Source organism: Anopheles ziemanni, chromosome 2 (genome assembly GCF_943734765.1).
Source record: "Anopheles ziemanni chromosome 2, idAnoZiCoDA_A2_x.2, whole genome shotgun sequence".
Classification (NCBI taxonomy): domain Eukaryota; kingdom Metazoa; phylum Arthropoda; class Insecta; order Diptera; family Culicidae; genus Anopheles; species Anopheles ziemanni.
Genome location: NC_080705.1, coordinates 84,109,823 through 84,134,746, shown reverse-complemented (window position 1 = coordinate 84,134,746; position 24,924 = coordinate 84,109,823). Strand labels below are relative to the sequence as shown.

The 24,924-nt window shown below is 41.7% G+C and overlaps 1 protein-coding gene across 1 annotated transcript; it reads left to right on the top strand.

The window, feature by feature from the left end:
* Positions 1-1,682: 1,682 nt before the first annotated feature.
* LOC131282452 (putative phosphatidate phosphatase) lies at positions 1,683-24,260 on the top strand. Its single transcript, XM_058311925.1, has 6 exons — positions 1,683-2,120; positions 8,446-8,552; positions 8,694-8,738; positions 20,908-21,108; positions 22,943-23,122; positions 23,258-24,260. The coding sequence occupies exons 1-6, from the start codon at positions 1,787-1,789 to the stop codon at positions 23,549-23,551; spliced, it is 1,161 nt and encodes a 386-aa protein (XP_058167908.1). The 5' UTR covers positions 1,683-1,786; the 3' UTR covers positions 23,552-24,260.
* Positions 24,261-24,924: the final 664 nt, after the last annotated feature.

The following is a 24,924-nucleotide window of genomic DNA, read 5'->3' as shown; positions in this document are numbered from 1 at the left end:
TTTACAATTTGCCAGTTGTTGTTTCCAAAGTTCTTTCCGATAGCGTAAGAATGCCGTATTTATCCTGTTCAGCTGTTTTTTGCATAAATAACTCATGGAATGGGAAAAAATGTGATATAATGAAGATATTGTCGTTTTAACAAACACGTTTCGTGTAGCATTGTAGCAACAAAGTGTTAACATATGTGCCTTTGGACGACCTAACCGCTTTACCCATCTCGGCCAACCTCATTTACTAGATGACTTTGCAATATATTGTAGATGGAACTGTGTCCTCAGTAAAGTTGTGGCTAATGAGGGCAGAGTCTTCCGGTAACCGTATCAACTGGAACCATCAGGTTGCTAACACGGGTAAAAGAGTAAATGAGGCCCCGGGCTAGATTTTCCTCTTCCTACTGGTTCACATTAAGCGCCTGAAGCTATGCAAAGCGCGACGCATGCATTCTTTTCGAATATTTGATCGCTAACGGTTCGCTTAAAAGACCATAACGGTTTAAACTAATCACGCAGTGAGGGTTGAATGCGGGTTAATATGCTTTTACATATTAAGTTACTAGTAAGTAAACTATACCACACATGATGGACAGCATGAAGCAATGAGTTTAACCGAAATGATTTGGAAACGGCGGCGCGCCCGCAGCGAGCGCATCGAGCGGACTGCGCTAGGTCTACCGAAAAAGGGAGTTTGTTATAAATTTGTGAAATAAGGGGGCCCGTGGGCCCCCCTCATACCGCACCCGTAGGTTGATGGCGTAGCCAAATTTTCATACACTCCAATCCTGTTGCACATACTTCATTGTATTTGTAATGTAGCGGTAATGGTAGCGAAAGTGTAGCGTAGGCTCGATTGCAGCTATCAACTCGACGGCCAGCTACTCTGGGTAAAATGTAACTAACAACTCGACGGCCAGCTACTCTGGGTAAAATGTAACTATCAACTCGACGGCCAGCTACTCTGGGTAAAATGTAACTAACAACTCGACGGCCAGCTACTCTGGGTAAAATGTAACTAACAACTCGACGGCCAGCTACTCTGGGTAAAATGTAACTAACAACTCGACGGCCAGCTACTCTGGGTAAAATGTAGCTATCTACTCGACGGCCAGCTACTCTGGGTAAAATGTAGCTATCTACTCGACTCATAGGTACCCTGGGTAAATTGTAGCTAACGTCTCGACGCATAGGTTCACCGGCAATAATGATGCAGTATATGAAAAATAGTTTACCGGGGTATATGTTTGATGAGCAAACGATGTTTTAGGAAACCAAATATTCTGATTTTTTAAAATATTAAGCAATATATTAGTAACGAAAGTACCTGCTTGGTAATATTTTGAGTAACTAGTTAGTATTTTTTTTATCGATACCTAGCAACAGTAGCTAGTTATACAGTTACAGCTCCCTTCACTATCAGTAACAGCTGAGCTTCGGTCCCGAGTGGTTGTGCGTGGTAATTAGCGCGAGTTGTTTTCAATAAATAAATAATAATGTAAATACAATGTTCACTTGGATGATAAACTTGTGAAGTTTTCCCACGACGACGGAGACATTTGCCTGCTAAAGTGCTGGTGAGGTGTGAGCGTACGGCACTCCGCAGTATACCGCGGGTTGTTGTTTATTTCGCGAATAAACATTAGGTCGCGCCGATGCGCATCATTTACAGGCCGGTGCTCGTAGTGTTGACTTGTATCAGAGTGTGCGTTGGAGGCGCTTGCCCAGCGTTTATCAGTGCATGATACGCGCGGCTCGCGATCGTGCTAGATTGGCCCTGCGAGACATTCCATAAATGTCCCACGACGCGAACGAAGCGCCCAGTGAAGCTACACCTTTGCAGCGAGAAACCCAACAGTACCAGACAGTCCTACACGGGGTTAGCTCGCACAACAACGCGATTCCTCCGTCGTCATCGGTGACGGTGAACGAAATAGGCATCAGCAGTAGCAACAGCAGCAGCAACACTAGTGCTAGCAGTGTTTTACCTTCAGGGGCGGCCTCAAGTGAACGTGAACCGATAGTATCCCCCGCGAACGGACGCAAGACCGGCCGAACAAACGGCAAGATGGATGACACCAAAAAGGTGCTGCTCAAAGTTGGCTTCGACTTTCTTATCCTGTGCTGCGGTAAGTACTTCCGTCTGCCTGCCCACCGTTATCATTTGACAAAATGGCACCCCAAATGTGATACCAATTCACTTAGCCTCTTGACTTATCATTACGCGTGCTACTTAGTTTTCGTATCTTTTTCTCGTACTTCTTTTGAGGTTTGACCACCCTCCCAACCGGTCGCTATTATTGGGTCAAAAGTATGGTTTGAAAAAACGTCCGTTTAAACCGGATGTTAAACGCATCGGCGGCCGCCAAGCTGCCCGTTATGGAATGTTCAACCTTTACCTTCGTGACATGCTGGAGGCTGGCACGTGGGTCATGTTGGCTGCGATTGTTTTTTCCCTCTTTCACGACATTTATCGATGACATCAACTCGCGGCCCCCGGCTAAAATGGCATCATTGTCTACCGGAGGGGGGCTAACAACAATTTACCCCTCGCCCTCCCCGCACGTGCCGGTGGTTGGTTCGCGAGGCCACATATGGTTTGTTTGGCCACACGGTAATGGGTTACGAATGACGAGCATGTGATGTCAGCAGGACGTCTTGCTACCCGAAAATGAAACACCTATTTTCGGCGTCAGCATTTGATCGGGACTCATTCTCCACTTTTTTATGTGGCCATTCGGGCTGAATGGTAGTTTGCGGATTGCTCATCAAAACAAACACCGCACTTAACGGCCAAGATTAACTGCATACTAAGCAACCGAACCCATCATGCGGTGACTGATTGTTGCTATCAAACATTCTTTGCATAGATCGGTGTGTTTACAATTTCCCCCCCGGGGTTATGAAATGTAACGGAAAACTGGCGTTCCGTTTGCCACTGCGTTAAAATTAGAAGCAAAAGCTGAACATGAAACAATTGCCCTTAATCGACACGTTTCACCTAAAACCCGCGCTGGGACCGTACGTAACCGCAGATACCGGTAGAAGGTGCGTTCTTTTTTTGTAATTTTATCAGTCCACACTTGACTGCGGACCTTCTGTTTGCTATCTAACCACTTGACAGACATATGAGTCACGGGTAAATAATACCATGAAGTCTGGCGAAACAATCTACAAACGGTGTGCCGTTTCGTGGCATCGCGTGTTTGTTTTTTCTAATATGCTGACACAGCATGTAAAGCAGCTGTTGGAACGATGGTAACAATCCCCATTCTATTTTATCAGATTTAGACACAACAAATGGCAATCGCTGCTTGTTAAGTTAGCATCATTGATAAAATTGTGAATCGCAGTGATTCTTCGTTTTTATGATATGGCCTTAAAATACGTTAACACTAAGTTACGCCTAAGAATACAGTTAACACAGATTTATTATCTTCCTGATAAGTTTGAATACTTTCTAAAAAACATTTGATTCGCCAGTCAATTGGTTTCATTTTCATTTCTGCTTAATTTCAGATACGTAATTTGGTCTTGTTAGTTTTAAGATTTAGTAGTAGAAGATGAATACAACCTATCATTTCAATAGTAATCTAAATAATGATTTGTTTTATTTTTCGACATTACGTTATTATTTAGCAGCGTAATGCCGATAACGGATGGCTTATATTATCTGCTCTATTTCTCGGGTACATTAATTATTTGTCATGCCATGAACATGTTGTTTACCAAATCAATTATTCGCAATGTCGTATAATTTATCAGAGAACAATAACCTGCGAGGGAATATAGTAACTGTGAAATAGAAAACAATAGCAGAAATGCATACAAATGCAAATGTGCCACGCATGGTCATTTATTGACAACGTTTGACTTCATTTGCATCACTATTTCTTTGTACGGGTTTATTGTATGCAAAATAATGTACATTCAAAAAGGTATTTACTTTTTTTAGCAAATGGCACTATTTTATATCCTTTTTAATTTATTGTATTTGTGTTTTGAAACATGTTAGAAACGAAACGTTGTTTTATTTTGTGAATTGTGAAAATTGAACCAAAAGGGGTCGCATTGGAATATTTAAAATTTTGTGCGATACTAAAAATGTTAGGCAATAAGAAATACAGATTTCGTAGAGAAGGTTTATATAAAACGGAGGCAGCTTTTTACCACGTGTGTGCCTCGGGGCAACGACGCAAAGGCATGTGCACAAAAGTATTTTCGAGATGGAAATAGGATCTCCGTTGCCAGCCAACTGAATAAACCCACAAACCACTGAACTGTGACGAAACTCTGCGGTTTTTTTACCACGATTTTTCTACCCTGAGTAACTTTACTCTGCTTCTAATCACCCTGTTGCACGGTGCTCTCAAAAACACTCTGGTTGACGCATTTTGACGCGGGGTTTCCTCCGTTTTGTAAATGTTTTCTGCGCCTTGTCTTTCGTCATTGTGATAGGAAAGTATCAATCAATCACCGCTAGCAAACCAACGCACTTTACATGCACACACATGGTCACCAAACGGCGCGACCTAAGGGCCTCCCGCTTCGGGGAAACAGCGCGAACACATGCCGCATGTTTCTATTGTTACTGACGGGTGTCTCTTCGTCTCCCGTGCCCCTCTCATCTAACCCTTTTTCTACCGGTTTTCCCGGTGCAGGGGGAAGAATTCACTTTCACCACCACCAAACACAAAACAATCTCACACGAGCGTTTTACTCTGGCGTTAATGTGCAGTGCGCGCAATCAAATAGATCGTTTCCGTTCCGAATCAATTGAACTCACAAAAAAAACTCTCTCACATACAAACACACACATGCACGTACAAAATGCACCCTTCTCCTTGTCACATGCACAACGTGCTCTGGTTCGAATATTATGTTGTGTTCTCTGCCCTTTCCCCCCATTCATCTCGGCGTCCATTCGGGGGATGCCCCTGACGCACTCGGGTGGTGAAGTGGTTCGAACATAAATATTTACATGGCGAAAGTGGTGTTCTTGGGCCTGTGGGCAACGCCACTAGAGTGCACTTTGGTGCAGAGACATCTCTTTCGTGTCCCGTACCCGATTCGCGGTGGAAAGTTTGTAACTTGATCAAATTACGTATCCCTTCACAACGATCGCGTCAGTCAATCGGACAACTGGCCAAGAAACAAATTGAATTGCTTGTCAAGTGTCAGCGCGAGAGAGTGGAGATGAAGTGTGCGTCACATGGTGGTTCGAAAAAGGTTGCCCAATTTTATGCTCCCCATCAGCAACGCGAGGGTAAAAAACAACAACGCCATGCAATTGTGCGCGAACGGTTACAGTACTCCGCTTTTTTTCCTCCGCACAAAACAGAAGGAATTTGATAATTTGTGTTGAACACATGGCACGACAAATTGGTTAATTGTTGTGACACACTTTTGGCCACTCTTTTAATGGCCAAAATCGTCTTGATAATAGTTTTTTATGTGTTCCGATGTGGCGTCAAGCACCCCAAAAAAATTTCAACATGTGGTTTTAAGAATTTACTGCTCATGTTTTTATTTTCCTCGTGGCTGAAATATGACTCCAGAACAGCGATCGCCAACCAAATATGCAAAGCACGGGCAGCAGACCATTACTGGCCAGTGAACTAAAAGATTCTCGGCAACAAGTGCGATAATTACGTTCGAATAAAATAACAGTATGCACATCCGGTAATAAACCACTTGACTGACGTCTAAAATTGTTATAAAATGTTATTTGGTGCTTTTTAGTAATTTGAAGCCCATTGAACATCCGGCATTGAAACAACCCGGCTATAGAAAGGATAACCAAATGCTAATGAAATGTGATTTAAGCCTATAAAAGTACAAAAATACTATGGTCTTTAATAGGCAATCGAAACCCGACATGGACGTCTGCCATTGCAAAACCATTACTCTATGGATTATTCTGAACACGCATCACATAATTCTGCTGCTGGAGTAAATGGGTTCGCCAGTTTATAGGCGTAGTTCCACAGTTCTTTAAGGGTCGTAAAACTGCTCATAAACACGAGTATGAGCAAAATCGTTTTCTACCTTTCTTAACCGTTTCCCATTACCTCATAATGCATACCGAATTTTTCTTCCCACAAATCTCGCCACAAACCAACTGGTCCGTGCTTTGAAATCAAATAATGTTTCATTCACTCGCCTATCGGGTCATAAAATTAGGTAAAATAGTAATCAACATTGTTAGCTGGAACTATTGATCCAGGAAACGTGACACTAGCATTTCGTTTGCTTAACGGATTTTTGAAATTACTCCAGGAACGTATAAATGCCAATAAAAAGAAACAATTGTTTGAAAAACGAACTACACGTTCGTTGGTTTTACATACTAAAATCCGGATAGAAGGATTGTTGCTGTTTTATTAGCAAACCGATGTTGTTTATTGGGACGTTAAAAAAGCGTTGTGGTTAAATTATGCTTAATTTATAATATATTCGAACGGTTTCCATCCGTCATGGAAATAAATTCTATTTCATTTATTAAACGATCATGCTTGTCCCACAAAACGGCTCCATTCAAGCCACAAATAAACCATCATCACCAATCCGGAGACGAATGTTCGTCCGGATGCAAATCTGGCACATTTCCATTCGAAGCGGCTTACAATTAACCCTACCATGCACGGGGCATGTCATTGTAATTCGTTGTAAATTATCCGACCCCGGCCGCTAGTGATGCCGCCACGTTCGCCTGATTGCGTCGAAGCGACCGTCTTCACTCTTAATCGGCCCGAGGACGCCCGTGTCCCGTGTGGCTCGTTTGCATATAAATTGCAGCGTGTTGCTCTCTCGACAAGGATCTCAAATTAAAACGGCCGCACGTACTATTTGTCATCCTGCGCCGGCTCTTGTCTGTGTGTCTGTGTGTTTCGTCTTCCGTTGTGGCGCATCCACGCTTTTGACTATAATCGAAGCGGTATTACACCGTCGTTAACAAGCGGGTCATAACATGTACCGTCTTCCAGCCCGTTGTGCTCTTCTTTTTGCAAGAATCAGCTTCCTTCCCCCTCCCAGCCGGTGCTTTCTTGTCAGAGGCAAATTATTGGAGCCGAATTCAATTGACCCGAAGCAGGGAAACCCTGCCCCGTGTTTGCTCAACCCCCGAGCAAGCCTTTTCCGGAGTGCATAGGAATGCAACACGATCGTGCCCGAGGGGGGACACACACCGGAGACCGCGCGGAGAGTAACGATTCACGGGTAGCTGATTTATGCAAATGTTATGCAAATATTTGACTTTCTTTTGCGCCATCGCCGCATGCAATACAAATAAGACTTTTTGCAAGCGCACAACCGCAAGCCCCAGATGTAAACAGGGCCCCGTAGGATGGTCTTTAAGCCATAAACGAATATTGTCACGTTTTATTCATCCAATTTTCCCGCCCATCGCCCGACCCCCCCGGGGCGAAATCCATCGAGGAAAGCGCACTAGCAACGGAGTGTATAATCAAATTTCTTGGATAGCAGATTTTTTTTTCCTGCTGATGGTGGAATGATCAACTGCGAGCGTAATAAAAGCCCTCGGGACGATCGTCCTTGTCCATCGGTTTTCCTCCTGGGCGACGGACGATAATGAAAACGATCCCTACCATCGTGACCCTTCTTCTTCGGGTCTTGGGCTGTTCTGTTATCTTTTTCATTATCGGAAATCGATTCCCGGTGGTCACGATAATGAGGGAAAACTTTGATTTATAATCACGTGATTCGAGCTTCGATTGTGATCAATAATTTACTTTTTGAAGGGTTCCATTTGTACCAAGGTTCGAATAATGATAGCGTTAGTGGAGGTACTTTATCTTTCCTTTTCTTTGACTTTTTCCCTAATTACATTCTTATTTTTGTAATTTAATTCATAATTTGTTAGACTTAATGCTTTTAAATTCAGAAAACGGTTTAGCATATTTTAATTCAGGTCCAGGATGCACAATCCATTGAAAAGGAAGATTATTTTATTTTGAACTGATTGATAAACGTGGTCAATGAAACGTATTTTTATTATCCAAGATAGGAACGTTTTTACTCACTGCCACATTGAAGATTAACGTTTTATTACCTCTCCAAATTGTGTGCAATTCTTTCAGCTTCTACACAATCTAAATTTCCTACTGTCGTAATGTTTGTATACAAAAATGTGAATTAAATTCACTCCATAAACACTTCCCGGATCTTTGGCTTATTTATTATCATAGACGAGATGTTATCTTTTGAAACCGTGTCTAAAAGCAACCGTGAAACAAAGAATCATCGTACCATACATTGTTTGGCTTTGTGGGACAGGGTGATGACGACGGTATCATAAATTAGATGGCTGTAGATAAGAAACGTTTCGACGACCAACACTCGACGGACGACTGATAGGCTGTCTGGAGGAAAAAAAGTTCCGTTACTGACGTTGTTATGTTGTTCTTCTTTCTCCCCAAAACATTCCACGGCCAGTTGGATTCCCGATTTTAATATTCTTCGTCGCCGGCGACCCATTTAAGCGAGGATTCTTCTGCGACGATGAATCACTCATGCACCCGTTCCATGACTCAACGGTTACGGTAAGCTAAAGATAACAACCCGGAATAAGGTGTTCGATCAAAGACACTTTTATCCGTCATGATTCATACTTTTCCCGCCCAAAATAGAGTTTTACTAACACGTATGACTTTTCCTTTTTTCTCTATTTTCCTCCCCCCCAGAATTGGATGCTGTACATCATTGGACTGGCGTTGCCGATAATTGTGGTAAGTTTTCACCCTCGTCGCCACGCAGGTTTCCACGCGGACGTCATCATCACTCTGCTGTTTGAGAGTCTCTTGGGTTCGAAAACCTCTAACCTTCGGCGGGACAATTTATAACCCTCTCCCGATCGTCTCTCGTTAATTACTTTAGGACGCGATCGTTAAAGCGCAATGAACCACCGAAGCCGGGGCCCCCGGGCCCGGGTGTATCAATATTTATTTATTTATTTTTTCACGATCGTGCTAACGAAGCAACACCCACCAAAAAAAAAAGCGAGTGAGGAAACAATCCGACATTACGTTATTGCGGTGCGTCGTAATGCGTGGCAAGGTGTGCTGCCTGCGGGGGAAAGCACGATCGGGGAAAGCGAAAACCCGCCCGCTTGCCCATGACCTAGGAGAGGCACTTCGAAACGGAAGCATAAAACCTGAGCAACAGCGAAGCATAGCGCAATGGAGACACCAGCTCCGAGCGTGGCCCTTTGCACACCAGATCGTGTCGACGAAGGGCCCAGAAAACGAGAGCCCCGAAGTAAGATGCAGTAAAAAGGGGCATTAAAAAATACTTAAAAACCAACAAGCAACTCCTCCAAACGAATGAAACTCTGGCCACCCTTTGCCCGGTTCACGACTTGCTGCAGAGCGTGCGCATACAGCGTGTGTTTGTTTTGAACGACGAGTTTCGTTCCGAGTTTTGACGACTAGCTGCTGCCGCCGCTCACGATCCCCTTTGATGCACCGGGCGTTGAGAAGATGGCTTTAAGGCGGAATTTTAGGCGGGTTTGCTCGTTTACTGCACGCTTGTGTGGTTGTTGGAATCATTTAACAAAAAAGAACAAGACCCAAGAGAATTTGAAAAGAACGACAAATTGGGAAGGGAAGCTAACGTTTCGGTTTCAGGGAAGTGCTCTTCGTACGGTCAACTTCCGGGCGAGGCAAAGTTGTTAAGCAAATACACACCAGTCGCATTGTGGACTTAAGTTCACGGCACAAGGGTTTATTGTTCTGTAGCTGGAAACTACACGCTGCAGTGAAGTTGAGCTTTATAAACCATGTAGGAAACTGAAAACCTACTGACATTAATATGGATTATTTTGTATGCAGTTTCTTACTATCATATTATATGAGGCTCTGAGGCAACGGTTCTTCCTACGATTTACATCACACCATATGTACAAAGATGTGTAGCGCCTTTATGTAGGCACTAAGCAAATGTTTAGTTTATAGTTATAGGAATTAAAGTTATAGGAATTATAGTACTAGTAACTAGTGTTAGTGATAGGAATTTATAGTTATAGGAATTATAGTTAGATACTAGTGTTAGTGATAGGAATAGATATAAAAGGACAGGGGCAAAGAGGCAAAAAGGATCATTCGCGAGTCAACCAAAACTGAAGCAAAAGCGCGTTACGAAAGATCCAAGAAGTTACTAATAAATAACTACTTAAACTAAAGCCACTAAAGTTTAGTTCGAACGTCACGATACGAAGACGTCAGTATATAAAGAAAAATAAAGATTTGGAAGAACACCACATGGCGACCGTGACAGAGTGAAGAATCCTGTGCCACGAGAAATTTAGCCACGTGCTTATTAGTGGCTTTGTGTTGCGTGCGGTGTGTGCCCAACGATGACCTTACGATAATCTAATGCAGTGGCAGATAAAAGACATCCGTGTATGGGAGTAACGCAAGATTGTAGTGCGTTTCAGATAAAAAATATCCGTGTACAAAAGTAACGCAAAGCGGCAACGAACGAAAAATTTAGCCACGTAACCTTACGATAACCTAATGCAGTGGCAGATAAAAGACATCCGTCTATGGGAGTAACCCAAGATTGTAGTGCGTGGCAGATCAAAGATATCCGTGTATAAAAGTAACGCAAAGCGGCAACGAACGATAAATTTTGCCACGTGCCGATTACTGGTTTTATACTGCGTGCGGTGTGTGTGTCCTATGGTGACCCTACGATGACCCTACGATGACCCTACGATGAAGCAATGCATTGCGTGGCAGAAAAAGGATATCTGTGTGTGAGAGTAAAGTGGCAACCAACGAGAGCAACGAACGAACATAGTCAGGAGACGACGGAGAACTACTACCAGCAGAGACAACGAAGCTTGACAAAGTGAATCGCCCATGGGAAAAATGCAGGAGAAAAGGTAGAGAATATAAAATTGTAACTTGTTCAACTGGGGTTTCCGCATTACTTCATCGATGGTTGTAATATAAAAAAAAAAAAAAAAAAAAAAAATTATACATGCATATATATATATAAAAAAAAAAAAAAAATTATTATAATAATATTTCTTCCAAAAATAGTTTTACTAACAATCTTACAATTAACCCCAGTACGTCTACGAAAATCCTTATGCTCGCAAAAATAACTCAGAAGCTAAACCGATTACATGAAATTGAAAAAAAATTAAAACCTGGTGAGAAGAAATTTCGCAAGTGCTTGCTTGACAGTTATAACTCCACAGCCAACGAATTATTCCTAAATATTCAGAATCTCATTGCTAAATTAGAGAACACGGATTCAACCAATACACTTGCAGATCTAGAACTTTCCACGAACACCTGTTTTAATACTATCAAATCATACTTAGATATCCATCTAAAAGACAGAATACATTTTAAGTTCAAGACCTTAGCGAAAGTTTGCATTGCATTACACAAGTGGAAACCAAACAAAATGGAGGACTTTGATATTAAAGTTGCTGCCTCATTGATCCAACCCTACGATGGTAAAGCAGAAAGCCTTGATAATTTTATTGGATCAGCAAAATTGATACAAACACTCTACCCCAAGGATCCAAAAAATATTCTAGTGCAATTTTTAAAAACACGATTGACGGGAAAAGCACAACTAGGGCTAGCACCCAACATCACGGATGTTGACACGCTAATTAATGACGTTAAAGCTCGTTGTGAGGAAAAAATAAATCCGGACAAAATAATAGGCGAGTTAAAGTCAATCCGTTACACAGATACAAAATCACTCTGTGACGAGGTAGAGGCTCTTAGTACAAAGCTAAAATGTATGTACTTAAAGCAAAATATACCAAATAACATTGCAAATGAAATGGCAGTCAAGCGAGGAGTAGAAACATTGGTGGAGAAAGTAAAACTGATGGAAACAAGAATTATTTTACAAGCAGGGCAATATGCGCAAATTACGGATGCAACGGAAAAGGTTTTAGAAAGTGAAAGAGTTAACGGTTCATCGCAAGTCCTCTCTTTTAGAAGGAACCACCCACAAAATCGTTCCTTCTTCAATAGAAATCCAAACCAATATACTACAACCTACAGTGGTAAACCACAATATCGAGGTACTGGTAGGTCTTACAGACAACAAAACAATAGATACTCAAATCAATACTATCATAATAACAATAATAGATCCACGCAACAAACCCAAAATAGAAACCATAATAGAGTTTACACAACACAAGCCAATAACGAAACATCAAATTCGGCTGCAGCTATTGAAAACGCGTCTTTTTTAGAGAACAACCTGCAGCCTACAGATTCCCAATCTTAGCATTAAACTTAAATGCAAATAATTTTATTAAAATTAGAGTAGCAATGGCCACAGATGAGTTTAGCGACCTCATAATAGACACTGGCGCAGACGTGTCTTTATTCAAAATTAATAAAATAAAACAAAACCACCGATTACATTCCCAAAATAAAATCAATTTAACAGGTATCACTACTCATTCAATTCACACTTTAGCTACAGCAAACACCACCTTACAATTTGGAAATGAAGCAATTAATCACATATTTCACATCATTCCAAAAGAAATAGATATCAGAGCAGATGGTATACTAGGAAGGGATTTTTTCGCAAAATATAAATGTGTTATTGATTATGAGCATTGGCTTCTTAATTTTAATTTCAATGGGGTAACAATCTGTCATCCTATAGAAGACAATATAAGCGAGGGTTTCATCTTACCAGTAAGAAGCGAGATAATACGAGAGGTAAAACTGCCAAACATAGAGGAAGACTGCGTAGTCTTTGCAGAAGAAATCAGACCTGGAATATTTTGTGGCAACTCGATAATATCTAAGGAAAAACAATTTGTACGGTTTATAAACACAACCGAAGAAGATATCTTCATCAGTAATAGATCGTTTAAGCCACAAATAGATTTGGTGAGGAATTATAACGTTACATGCAGAAAATCCAATGAATCTGATAAAATTCTAAGAACAAGCACAATTTTAAATAAAGTAGATACACAAAACATTCCAAAGTACATTCAAAAGGAGTTAAAAGAACTAATTGGAAATTATACCGACATTTTTTGCATAAACGAGGATCAAATCACAACAAACAATTTTTACACACAGTCAATACAATTGAAGGATAAATCACCATGTTACATCCCAAATTATAAGCAGATTCATTCCCAATCGGAGGAAATCAAACGACAAGTTGATAAGATGTTAAAAAATGACATAATCGAGAACTCCGTCTCTTCTTATAATTCTCCAGTACTCCTTGTACCCAAAAAATCAGATGAAGGAAAAAAATGGAGGCTAGTAATAGATTATCGTCAACTAAATAAAAAAATTATCCCAGATAAATTCCCCTTGCCTAGGATCGATTCTATATTAGATCAACTAGGTAGAGCAAAATACTTTTCAACATTGGATCTAATGTCAGGTTTCCACCAAATCCCTTTAGAAAAAGAATCAAGGAAGTACACTGCTTTCTCGACCTCTACGGGACATTATCAATTTAAAAGGCTACCATTCGGACTAAACATTAGCCCCAATAGTTTCCAAAGGATGATAACCATAGCTATGGCAGGTCTAACACCGGAGTGCTCGTTTGTTTATATTGATGATATTATCATCACAGGATGCAACGTCAATCATCACCTGGATAACTTAAAGAAAGTATTCGATAGGATACGGCAGTACAGCCTTAAACTAAACCCAGAAAAATGTAAATTTTTCAGAACAGAGGTAACTTATCTGGGACACAAAATTACAGACATAGGAATATATCCGGACGACTCCAAGTTTCAAGTAATAAAAAATTACCCCAAACCATGTAATGCAGAAGACGCCAGAAGATTTGTCGCCTTCTGTAATTACTATCGCAAATTTATCCATAATTTTGCAAAAATCGCAAGACCCCTCAATGAATTACAAAAAAAAGGGAAATCCTTCGATTGGACAAAAGAGTGTCAAGAAGCCTTTGATACTCTTCGGTACAAACTATTGTCACCTACAATTCTGAAGTATCCTGATTTCCAAAAAGAGTTCATTATCACCACAGATGCTTCAGATGCAGCGTGTGGGGCCATACTTTCGCAAGTCTATCACGAAGACGACCACCCAGTGGCATTCGCTTCTAAAAGTTTCACCAAGGGTGAAAGAAATAAGCCTACCATTGAAAAGGAGTTGACTGCCATACATTGGGCGGTCAACTACTTTAAACCATACGTTTATGGGCGGAAATTCAAGATTCGCACCGATCATAGACCCCTAGTCTTCCTATTTAACATGAAAAATCCTACGTCAAAACTAACTCGCATGAGGCTAGATCTCGAGGAGTTTGATTTTGAAATAGAATACGTTCCGGGAAAAAACAACGTAGGAGCAGATGCCCTGTCAAGAATTACTTTTACATCCGAGCAGCTGAAATCTTTAAAACAAAATCAAAGTGATGGTCCTGAAAATCAAACATTAATAGTGAAAACACGATCAATGACTAGAACCAATAATGATGAGGAAATCCCAGTGCCAATGACGGCACATCTTGAAAAGAAATATACCAATACTCCATCATTTTGGCAAACTGAGAATCCCTCAGAAGTTGACAAGCTACTAAAAATACAGACTAATATGCACAAAGGTTTTACAAAACTTTCACTGTGTAATCATAATTACAACAAAGAATTAGGCAATGTCGTTATTCCAAATAACCAAAATGGAAGTCAGGCGATCGAGCTTGCTCTTCTAGAAATATGCTCAATAGCGAAAAGATTTAATAGAAATAAAGTTGCCATCTCTCTAAACGACGAAATATTCAATAACTATGCGTATGAAACCATAAAGGAAATCGCTAATAGAGCCATTTCCGGTTGTGAAATTATCGCGTTTATTCCACCCAAGTGGATTACAAAAAGAGAAGAGATTAATGAAATCCTAAGAACTTATCACATGCTACCTTCAGGGGGGCATGTAGGCCAATATCGACTTTATTTAAAAATTAGAGCAAACTACAAGTGGAAAAACATGAAAGAGGAAATTAAAAGTTTTGTAAGAAATTGTCAAAGGTGCAAGACAAGCAAAACTCTCAGACACACTAAAGAAAAAACAGTGGTAACAACAACCCCAGCTAAGCCATTCGAAGTTATTTCAATTGATACGGTTGGTCCATTGCCAAGGACGGTAAATAACAACAGATACATTATAACGGTCCAATGTGACTTGACAAAATATATAATACAGATACCAACCAGCAATAAAGAGGCGAGCACCATATCCAAGGCACTTGTAGAAAATGTAGTATTGAAATATGGAAAATTCGTGGAATTTAGATCTGATCAGGGGTTGGAATACAATAATCAAATATTGAAAAAAATAAGTGAGTTATTGAAAATCAAGCAGACATTTGCGACTGCCTACCACCCTCAAACCATGGGAGCGCTTGAACGAAACCATAGAGCTCTCAATGAGTACCTACGAGCATTTACAAACGAGCATGGGGACGATTGGGACGACTGGGTAAAATATTATGAATTTACATACAATACCACTAACCATACCGATACCGGTTACACTCCATTCGAACTAGTTTTTGGAAGAAAAGCTAATTTACCACAAGATATGCTAAAAAAAATAGAACCTGTGTACAACCACCATGAATACTATAATGAAATGAAGTACAAGCTACAAAAATCGAATGAAGTGGCGCGGAGAAATCTAGTTGAGCGAAAAGAAAATCGAAAGGAAACAGAAAATCAGAAGATCAATCCACTTAAAGTAAAGCTAGGAGACCTGGTATATTTAAAAAACGAAAACAAAAGAAAACTAGACCCATTATATATAGGTCCATATATAATTACGAATATCGATAACCCAAACTGTACTATAAAAAATAAAGTAACAAATAAAACTAGCGTAGTACATAAGAATAGGTTAATTAAATGATGAAAATTCTACGCAAGAGCATAATTTTCATCTATAAAAGGGGGGAGGTGTAGCGCCTTTATGTAGGCACTAAGCAAATGTTTAGTTTATAGTTATAGGAATTAAAGTTATAGGAATTATAGTACTAGTAACTAGTGTTAGTGATAGGAATTTATAGTTATAGGAATTATAGTTAGATACTAGTGTTAGTGATAGGAATAGATATAAAAGGACAGGGGCAAAGAGGCAAAAAGGATCATTCGCGAGTCAACCAAAACTGAAGCAAAAGCGCGTTACGAAAGATCCAAGAAGTTACTAATAAATAACTACTTAAACTAAAGCCACTAAAGTTTAGTTCGAACGTCACGATACGAAGACGTCAGTATATAAAGAAAAATAAAGATTTGGAAGAACACCACAGATGGAGTATAATTACTGCACACATACTGCACTACAATGCAACAATAGTTATATCGTACCTTATTTCCTTACGGGTAGATTATTTAATGAAGCCTGACGGCCAATTTCAGCAAAATGGGTAATTCAATTGAATTTCTTCATCTCTCCTTGATGAATCATAATTGAATCAAATTTTGTCGTCAGATTGTCACAGTACGTTAGAAAGGTTCGAGTATACGAATGCAATATTTTTGGTCAAGGCATCAGAACAAGCCGGCAACGTGAATCGCGTGGCTGACAAAATGTGTGCTGATGTGACCAAGCTGACCCCAAGCAGTATCACTAATTTAGGAACGTTAAAAAAGGCTCCGATATTTTCAATCCAATCGACACCACAACACGTTTGCGATCGATAGAGATCCAAGGAATAGACATTTGATAAACATAGAAAGTCGGGGTTTTCCTAATTTAGATTTTTTTAAAGTAAGTTTTATTGTTTGTACATAAGAAGAAATGTCTCCTTTTTTATGTGGCCCGGTCCGACATCCCCTACTCGGACAAGGCCTCTCTCCGAAGAGAGTTTTTTGTTTGTGTGACCGAAAGACGGTATATATTATAGATCGGTGGTCTGCCGTTCATATTACCGGAGGATGCCAAGATTCGAGATTCGATCTCACACCTGTCGCATGGTGTTTCCTCGCGCTACCCCTGCGCCATGAACACCCCCAGAAGTGTCTTCGGCACCCAATTAATTACAATTGGTGGAAAACGGCTTGAAAATTAGCACCTAAGCCAAGTAGTTGATTCAGTTATGAGGCTATTTTACCAAGCACTAATTAAGTTACTTTTAATAACTGGCTTAGTTAAGCTGACTATAAAGTAATTGTTAAAATTTCTATTTCATGCTGATAAAAATGTGATTCAAGCATGTAGGTTCAGTGCAGAACTTACATTTCCTTTAATCAAACCGGCAAACATAATTCACGTCACACTGGATGGATACAGCCATCTGTTTTGTTTTGTACTGTTTTCCATTCTTCTTCTAAGACTTCGGCCACCCCCCGGTGGTGCGGAGAAGAAGACAACCCTAGAGGCAAAATCTGCACTCCAGGCCACTGTAGATGGCCCGTGCCCTGTGTAACCAGTGTGGAACAAACGCGCGAACGAACGCATTTTATGACAACCAACGCCAACGTGCGTCGCCGTGGAAGCGCGAGACAGACAGAGCCTTCCTTGTGGAAACCCACCGACGGTCACGGTGGTGGCGAGCATAATCGGGCGAATTTGGAAATTCGTCACGGCGGCAGTTCTGCGAAATGATTTTGCACGCCTTCTCGGGCAAGAGGGACAGGGGTGGCGGTCCTTGCCAAAACCCGATGCTAAATGTTCCGGTAGGCCATTCCGTCGATTTGAAACGATGCACTGTTGTGGTGTGCCTCGTGAAGGCTAGAACACCCCCCCTCTCTTGGGCAGCATCATCTTTGTAGCGAAGGCGGTGCTCGGCCCGAGAGCGCACTGCCGTAGGTCCCAGCAGTTTCGGTTGGGAGTGGGAGTGGACGGAATTTTCCTCTGCCTCTTTTGTTTCGAGCCACACGATGACGCTGACATTATCGTCTTGGCACGTACAGGGCCCTCCATTGAGAAGTGTTCTCGTATCCGCCCGAGCGCTGCTTTGATTTCCATAAAGATACCGCCCCGGTTGGTACGTTTTCCCTTTTTTCCCACATCCACCGGAGCCCGGAGGCACGAAAGCACCGACGGGAAAACTGGTTTCCGATAAATTAGACGCCGCGGTTTCTGCGTGGTTTCCCCCCTCCATTTTCCCCCCCTTGGCGTTCGTACCTCTGACCATTAACAGTCGATTTCTTTCGTCGCCCGGTATTCACCGACGGGCCACTCAAGTGGCCGCCCGGCCTTCGTTCTATCTTGCGCGGCCCACCTCTTTCTCTTCGGTTTACATTTCTCTATATTATTCCCTCGCGCCCAACCCACCTACGAACCTCGCTGGCGTTGCCGCAGGGCTTGTTGACTACGACCGATAAAACCGACCGCATTCGAACAGATGCATACGATGCCCTGGAATCGAGGCCACTTTCGAGGGCTTTCCTCCAGAGGGCTTCTCATAACTTTTTTTGTTTTTAATCCCTTCCCCCCGGGTTCTACCCAGCGGAACGGATAATTAGTATTCGAAAACGTTGGTTCTGAAGAGCGGGAAATAGATACTCGGAAAGAACCACCGCCGACGACCACGTCCGGGAAAGTTGATCACGTACGTAGTTGGAAGGCGTGCCGGTTGTGGAATGGAACGAATGAAAAAAAAAAACGCAAGAAGAAATGTTCTATGTTCAACTGTCATTTATGATATCTATGACCGAATTGCGAGGCCCGATCCGTGTGTCGTAACGGGTGGCCCAGTTCACAGACGAATGAATGAATGAGGGTCAAATGGTAAAACAATCCGATCAGTTGTAGATTACCTGTTTTATTTTTATTGTTGAAAGAGTTCAGAAAGCGTTTAGCATATGCAGTTGAGTGAAAGTTGCTATCGTTTAAAATGTGCTTAGTAAAAAGTAAAGTAAGGTGTTTATTGATAAATGGTAAACAGTTACAATGGTTATTAAGGGAGCTAGATCCAAATTTAACAACACGAACGAACTGTAATATATTACATCAACACTAGAACACATTGCTCTGTAATATCAATTGCTTTTTAATGGTCGTTTGGACCACTCTTTGTCAACACGCTTCAATTTCGTTATTTTTGATTGTTAAAAATTATAGATCAAGATTACTTGAATCCATGAACGGCTCCTTTTTAATATATTTATTGACTATCACTCCGCTAGCTCGGTGTAAGAGAAAAGGGCAGATCGAAAATTTGAATTATCATAATTCGAGACATTAAAAATCAATATTGTATAGCCTTCAAAATGTCTGCTATTTGGATTCTAGTATTTGAGACTAGAGCTACCGCGATTTTGACGCTTGAAACTGTGCCGACATTTATTTTCAATATTGAAAGAAAAAATTTATTTTTGAATACATAAAAATTAACACTCCATTGGATGTGTGAAAGTCATACATTAACATTGGGTAGAATTGTTCAACCTTAAGAAATATATGTGATTGAAAAAGTACCTGACCAGGCAAAAAAATCTAGTTTTTAAAACACATGTACTCAAAATCCATGCATCTATATTCCCTTTAGCGTCCTTATAGAAAATTAAACTTATTCAACGTAACGTAATGATAAACAAACCAATGTAACTGTAGTGAAACGCAACGAAATCTGCATGGCATCATAGCACAAAATGCATACTCAAAACCACCCCCGTCCAATTCAATCAGAAAAATGTATATAAAACGTGCCCGTTGATCGCGGAAAAACGACTAACCTATACCATAGCCGACACCTCGGCTCCGGCGTGTCTGTAACGCTGTGACATAAGTATGAGAAATAGCAACGGTGCGTCGTGGTCGGAACAAAAAAATAGAACCTTTTTCCTCACCCCCTTCCCGCTACATCCAACCCGGTATGTGTGTGTGTTCGGATCGATAATCTTTTCGCGCGGCATCATTTATCATTGCACGGAATAGCTTAAATGGTGTTACGTTTCCGTTCGGTTTCGCTTCCCCGCGGACGAAACCTGGTTCGCTTTCAGTTGGCGTTTCAAGAAATATGTCGTTTTTGAGAGAAAGACATAAATAAACGGACAAGAACCTTTCGGGCAACATTTTCTCCTTCATGTACTAGTAGTAGTAGTAGTAGTGGCCTTGTCTTATGTTTCCTCGCCTTTCGTTTTATCATGCCCATCATAAAGCACGCGCGCGCTCCCAACGAGCGTCTTTCGAACGCATGCGTACGTGCGTTTATCGGGCTCAAGATCATCCCGCTAGCAACGAAAACGCAAAGTCGGGCAGCAAAATTTATGACCCGCACAAATTTGTCCACCGCATAAAGCATGGCCCGAGCGGTGCGGGTGAATTGTAACTCATAGATAAAAGCAAAGCGACACCTCTCTGGTGCAAAAATAAACCGGATGAAAATGCAAAATCATAATGCAGCATTTCTTTCTGCCGTTTGGCGTTTAATTTTTGCCTGCTCGGCGGAAGGTTTAGTCTCCAGACCGGGAGTAACTAGCGAAAGGGTCTGGTGCGCGCTGATGGCAAATGATGCACGATTCCATTTCGTCCCTGGCCGTGTCCATGGTTCACTGTGTGCCATGGTTTTGGAATGGCATCGCGCTGCCTCGTTAACGATGGTACGGGTAGGGCTTGAAACATTAATCTAATTTACGGAATACGTGGTTAAACGATCGTACAGTTTGATTAGTTCCGCCTTCGCCCCGAAAGGCACTCCGTACCAGTATATGACGGCTGCGGAAGTACGTCGAGAGTGAAGGCGGTCTGCGTTGATGTGCCACGATTTTCTGCTTCGAGTTGATTGGCCCCAATCGACCTATCCCTCCCAATCCCCACCGCGCGTTGTGTCTGGAAATTTAAAACACAGGAAACATAATGCTCTAGCAACGAATTATGCACGCTTTGTGGGACGTACTTTTTAATTTAAATTAGTTTATACAAAGAACCATCTCAACCATTCGTTTCTTCGTTACAGATTCTCCTCACGGAAGTGATTCGAGGACGGAGAAAAACCTCCGAAGCGCACCCACTAAAGGTGTGGAACTACAACATTCCCTTCTGGGTCGTGCAGGCCTACAAATCGATCGGCATGTTTGGCTTCGGTGCCGCCGTCAGCCAGCTGCTGACGGACGTCGGCAAATACACCATCGGACGGCTGCGGCCGCACTTCTTCGACGTGAGTATCCCAATGGGGCAATTAGCTGGTGACACACTATTTCCACATCGATGTTCAAATTGTGTAGGCTTTAGGCCTCCATTGTAGAAGCATTTCTCATTGGATCCTCGTCAAGTGGCGGTCGAGTGGCGAGTTAAATAGATTGCACCGACAACAAACAAGCTCTCCTTCCGCCCACCGTAGGCGGAGACGTTCGATCAACCGATCGGCCGTTAAAGGAAGTGCATCGCAAACTGGAACTTAAAGTGCCCGTCCGATAACTCTCCTCTTCCGGTGGGTTTGTTGCACAATAACATCCTACTGCGTGGCAAACAATTCTCCACGGCAATCGCGGACGACGGCGGTGAACGGCGCTATCTGTTATCAATGCCGCGTGGGTATCGAAACGGTTGCAACCCGTCGAACTGGATGCGCCCCGCACGTTCGAAGCAGCATTACTCAATTGATACAAACGATGCCGAACACCGATCGAAGAACCGCGCAGTGGAGGAAGGAAAACACGTACGGACGGACGCGGGCTGACCGACGATGCTGTTATTGTGTCTGCTGGGCGCTCACAATCTCTGGCTGTCCCGGGAGAGGGCATTCTTGAAGAAGAATGCGTCTGCCGATACAAGACAACATGATGGTGGAAGATGATCACCATTGTCTTTCCCTCTGTTTCCTTTCCGTTCCGACCACGACGTAGATGTCGCGGATGGCGCTAATGAATGAGTGACCTCCGTACTTCATCGCCACCGCGGGGCGGGAGGGAACGTTTCGTTTTATTCGATCATTCGGATTTTCACAGAACGTGTGCAATAAAACGGTGGCACATTGACACATTAATATGTAAGCACGAATGAAAGGTGATGTTTTTGATGCGCAGGAAGTTGTTAGAATGTTGATTCTGTGAAGGGTTCGGGTTGGTTATTAGTGGCGAATCGACCATTTCAAAAAGCTTGTCATTTATTTCTCGCACAATATATGTACAGCCCTAAATATTCCACACCGCTCGTTTACCTACAGGCGCTAGGTTAAATATTTCTGAGCGAAAGTTACTTCCCAGCTTGATGAACATAATTTGAATTCATTATTCGATTAAATTTATAACGATACTTTTTTTATAACCGATTGATGTAAAATCTTGCATTTCTCCTAAGTTTTGGAAAACATGATTTAATAGCTTGTAGAAATAAGAAAAAATGATAAACAATATATTAAATTGCAAGCATCAAAATAGATCTGAAGTTGAGTAAAAATAAGCCAAATATGAGCAGATAAGCACAATGTTAAAGGAACGCTCAAACTTCCGTCGACGTCGGGGAACGCGTCGTCGATTTGATAACTCAAGGCTGCGTTCGAGGTTAGATGGATTATTTTGACTGCTTTTCAAAATATTCTCCTGATAAGATTAGTTTTACTAAGTTTCCGCTCTGCTTGATTATTTCCTCCTCAGTTTTCTGTATGAATGTTTATTGAATGTCAATGTCAGACGGGAGAGCATTTATCGCAACACAAACAAGCAACGATGCTCTAATGATTGGTGCTTTGTAATTAGAAAGCTCACAGCGAGGAAAATGTATTCACATCGGCTTTCAAACCAGTCAATGATATGTTACATGATGTGATAACACGTTAATCGCCGGAGAAAAGAGTTAATTAAAGTCCTCGAATAGGAAATGCATCGTTGGAAAATGTTCGATCGAGGGGATAACACTGCTGGGGAGCACAGATCTTCAACACGGCACGATCAGTGCCTGCAGCATATAGCTATAAGTTTATTAAGATGTTGTACGTGAAAGCGAAAAGTGCCAACGATGCTAATTGCGAAAACATTATTTTACGCTCGCAGGTCTGCCAGCCCCAGATGAGAGATGGTACCTTCTGCAACGCCACTATCAATCAAGGCAAATATATAACGGACTTTGAATGCACCAGCATGAAATCTTCCACCCGTATGCTGAAGGAGATGCGTCTGTCGTTCCCGAGTGGACATTCCAGTTTCTCGATGTACACGCTCGTTTTCTGCGCCGTAAGTACACGCATACACACGTACGCGTGTGTCGGTCCGACCGACCGTAGCCGTGGAACATTTTCCAGCTGCTCAGCTTTTAATGTCATTCTGGTTGTATTTTTTTTCCTTCCTTCCTCCTTTCACTTACCGTAGATTTTCCTGCAAGCCCGCATGAACTGGCGTGGATCGAAGCTGCTGAAGCATTTCCTCCAGTTTCTGTTGATTCTCCTCGCCTGGTACACCTGCCTGAGCCGCATTTCCGACTACAAGCACCATTGGTCGGACGTACTGTCCGGGGCCGTACTGGGCGCAACGGTGGCAATCGTGGTATCGAACTTCTGCACCGACCTGTTTAGTATGGCGCGCAAACGTGCACAAGGCCCAATGTCATCCTCTCTGCCGCAGACACGCTACGAGCTTAGCGCCAACCATGCCAATGGAAACTAAAATGAAAGAAAGAATACAGTGAATGCAATTTTAAACAAACGTTAAAACGATGCAGGAGGTGGAGGTAGTCTGTCGAAGTCGGCCCGGGTGGAACACGCCGCTACGTCCTGCCCGGGGAAGAAGTTGAACGTCAAAGTTCCTTGCCAAAATGTGGGGGAAAGCGCGCATCCAATGCAAACCTGTGCAAACCTTTGGGAAGAAAGGGAAAACTAGAAACAGATGCCAAGCGTGTGAGTGTGTGCCGCAAAACTTAATACGACCAACGTAGCGTACTAAGTAGAGGGTAGCAGCGGCCCTACGTTAGTGAGACGTTATTTATTATGTTTATTCCATAAGTAGTCCGGTAGAAGAGTATAGTGTAGGGTATAGGATTTTCTATTTGTTTAATTTACGGCCTAGCCTAGTAGAGAATTGCCCAGTTCAGTGCCGTGTGACTGAAAAGACTAAAACAACCTACCGTACGCTCTAGACATTGGTATGATCAGCGTTGGAAAGACACACCACTACTACTTCAAGGCCAAATTAATCAGTTGAAAAACCGCGCCGTCGACTTTTCAAAATTAAGGCTGCTCTCAGTAAGATACGATTCCGTAGTGCTACTTTTAGAGCCACAATGTTAGTTGTTTATTTATAGCAAGACGTAAAAACTTACCTGTAACCATCACGAATAGGATATAATAAAAAGGCTAGACATTCATCATTACATAGAAAATCGTTACACAACTCAATATGGTTTCAAACCGATTAGAAAGAAGGGAATGTTTTACCGAATATACAATTTATGTCGTATAATTTTACACGGTGGCAAAAAATAATTTAAAATCCGATTTCAAACCAAAATCATCGGTAATGAATGAGTAATGGTAATGAAATAATATCAAATGAATTACGAAATCAAATGAAATTAAGCTGGAATCACATGGTATAACATTAGCAAAATCACGAATTTGAAACGTTTGAAAAGCATGTTTGAAACGTAAATTTGAAATGAGCAGCATACCATTCCCAATAAATTAACAAACCTAAAGAAATGGAGTTAAAACCCTCAGTGTACTGTTCGTCAAGTATCGTAAATATTGAAAGCTACTTCTCACACAAGTAAGTTTGCTTATTTAGAAAATTCAGTAGGTTATATCACGGATTTCGCACCACGCAAGTTTTCATTTGTATTTCGCGTTCTCGGTTCAATTCATAGGAGGATACACGGATAAAAAGTGAATAAGTTGAAATGAATCATTATCCTAAAATAAAAATTCTCTGACTATGCAAATAAATGACTGAACACGTCAAAATTTAAACACTGTCGAATATCGTACGACCAAAAATAAGGATGAAGCAAGACTTCATGTTTCTAATCGTCATTCTGGATTTTC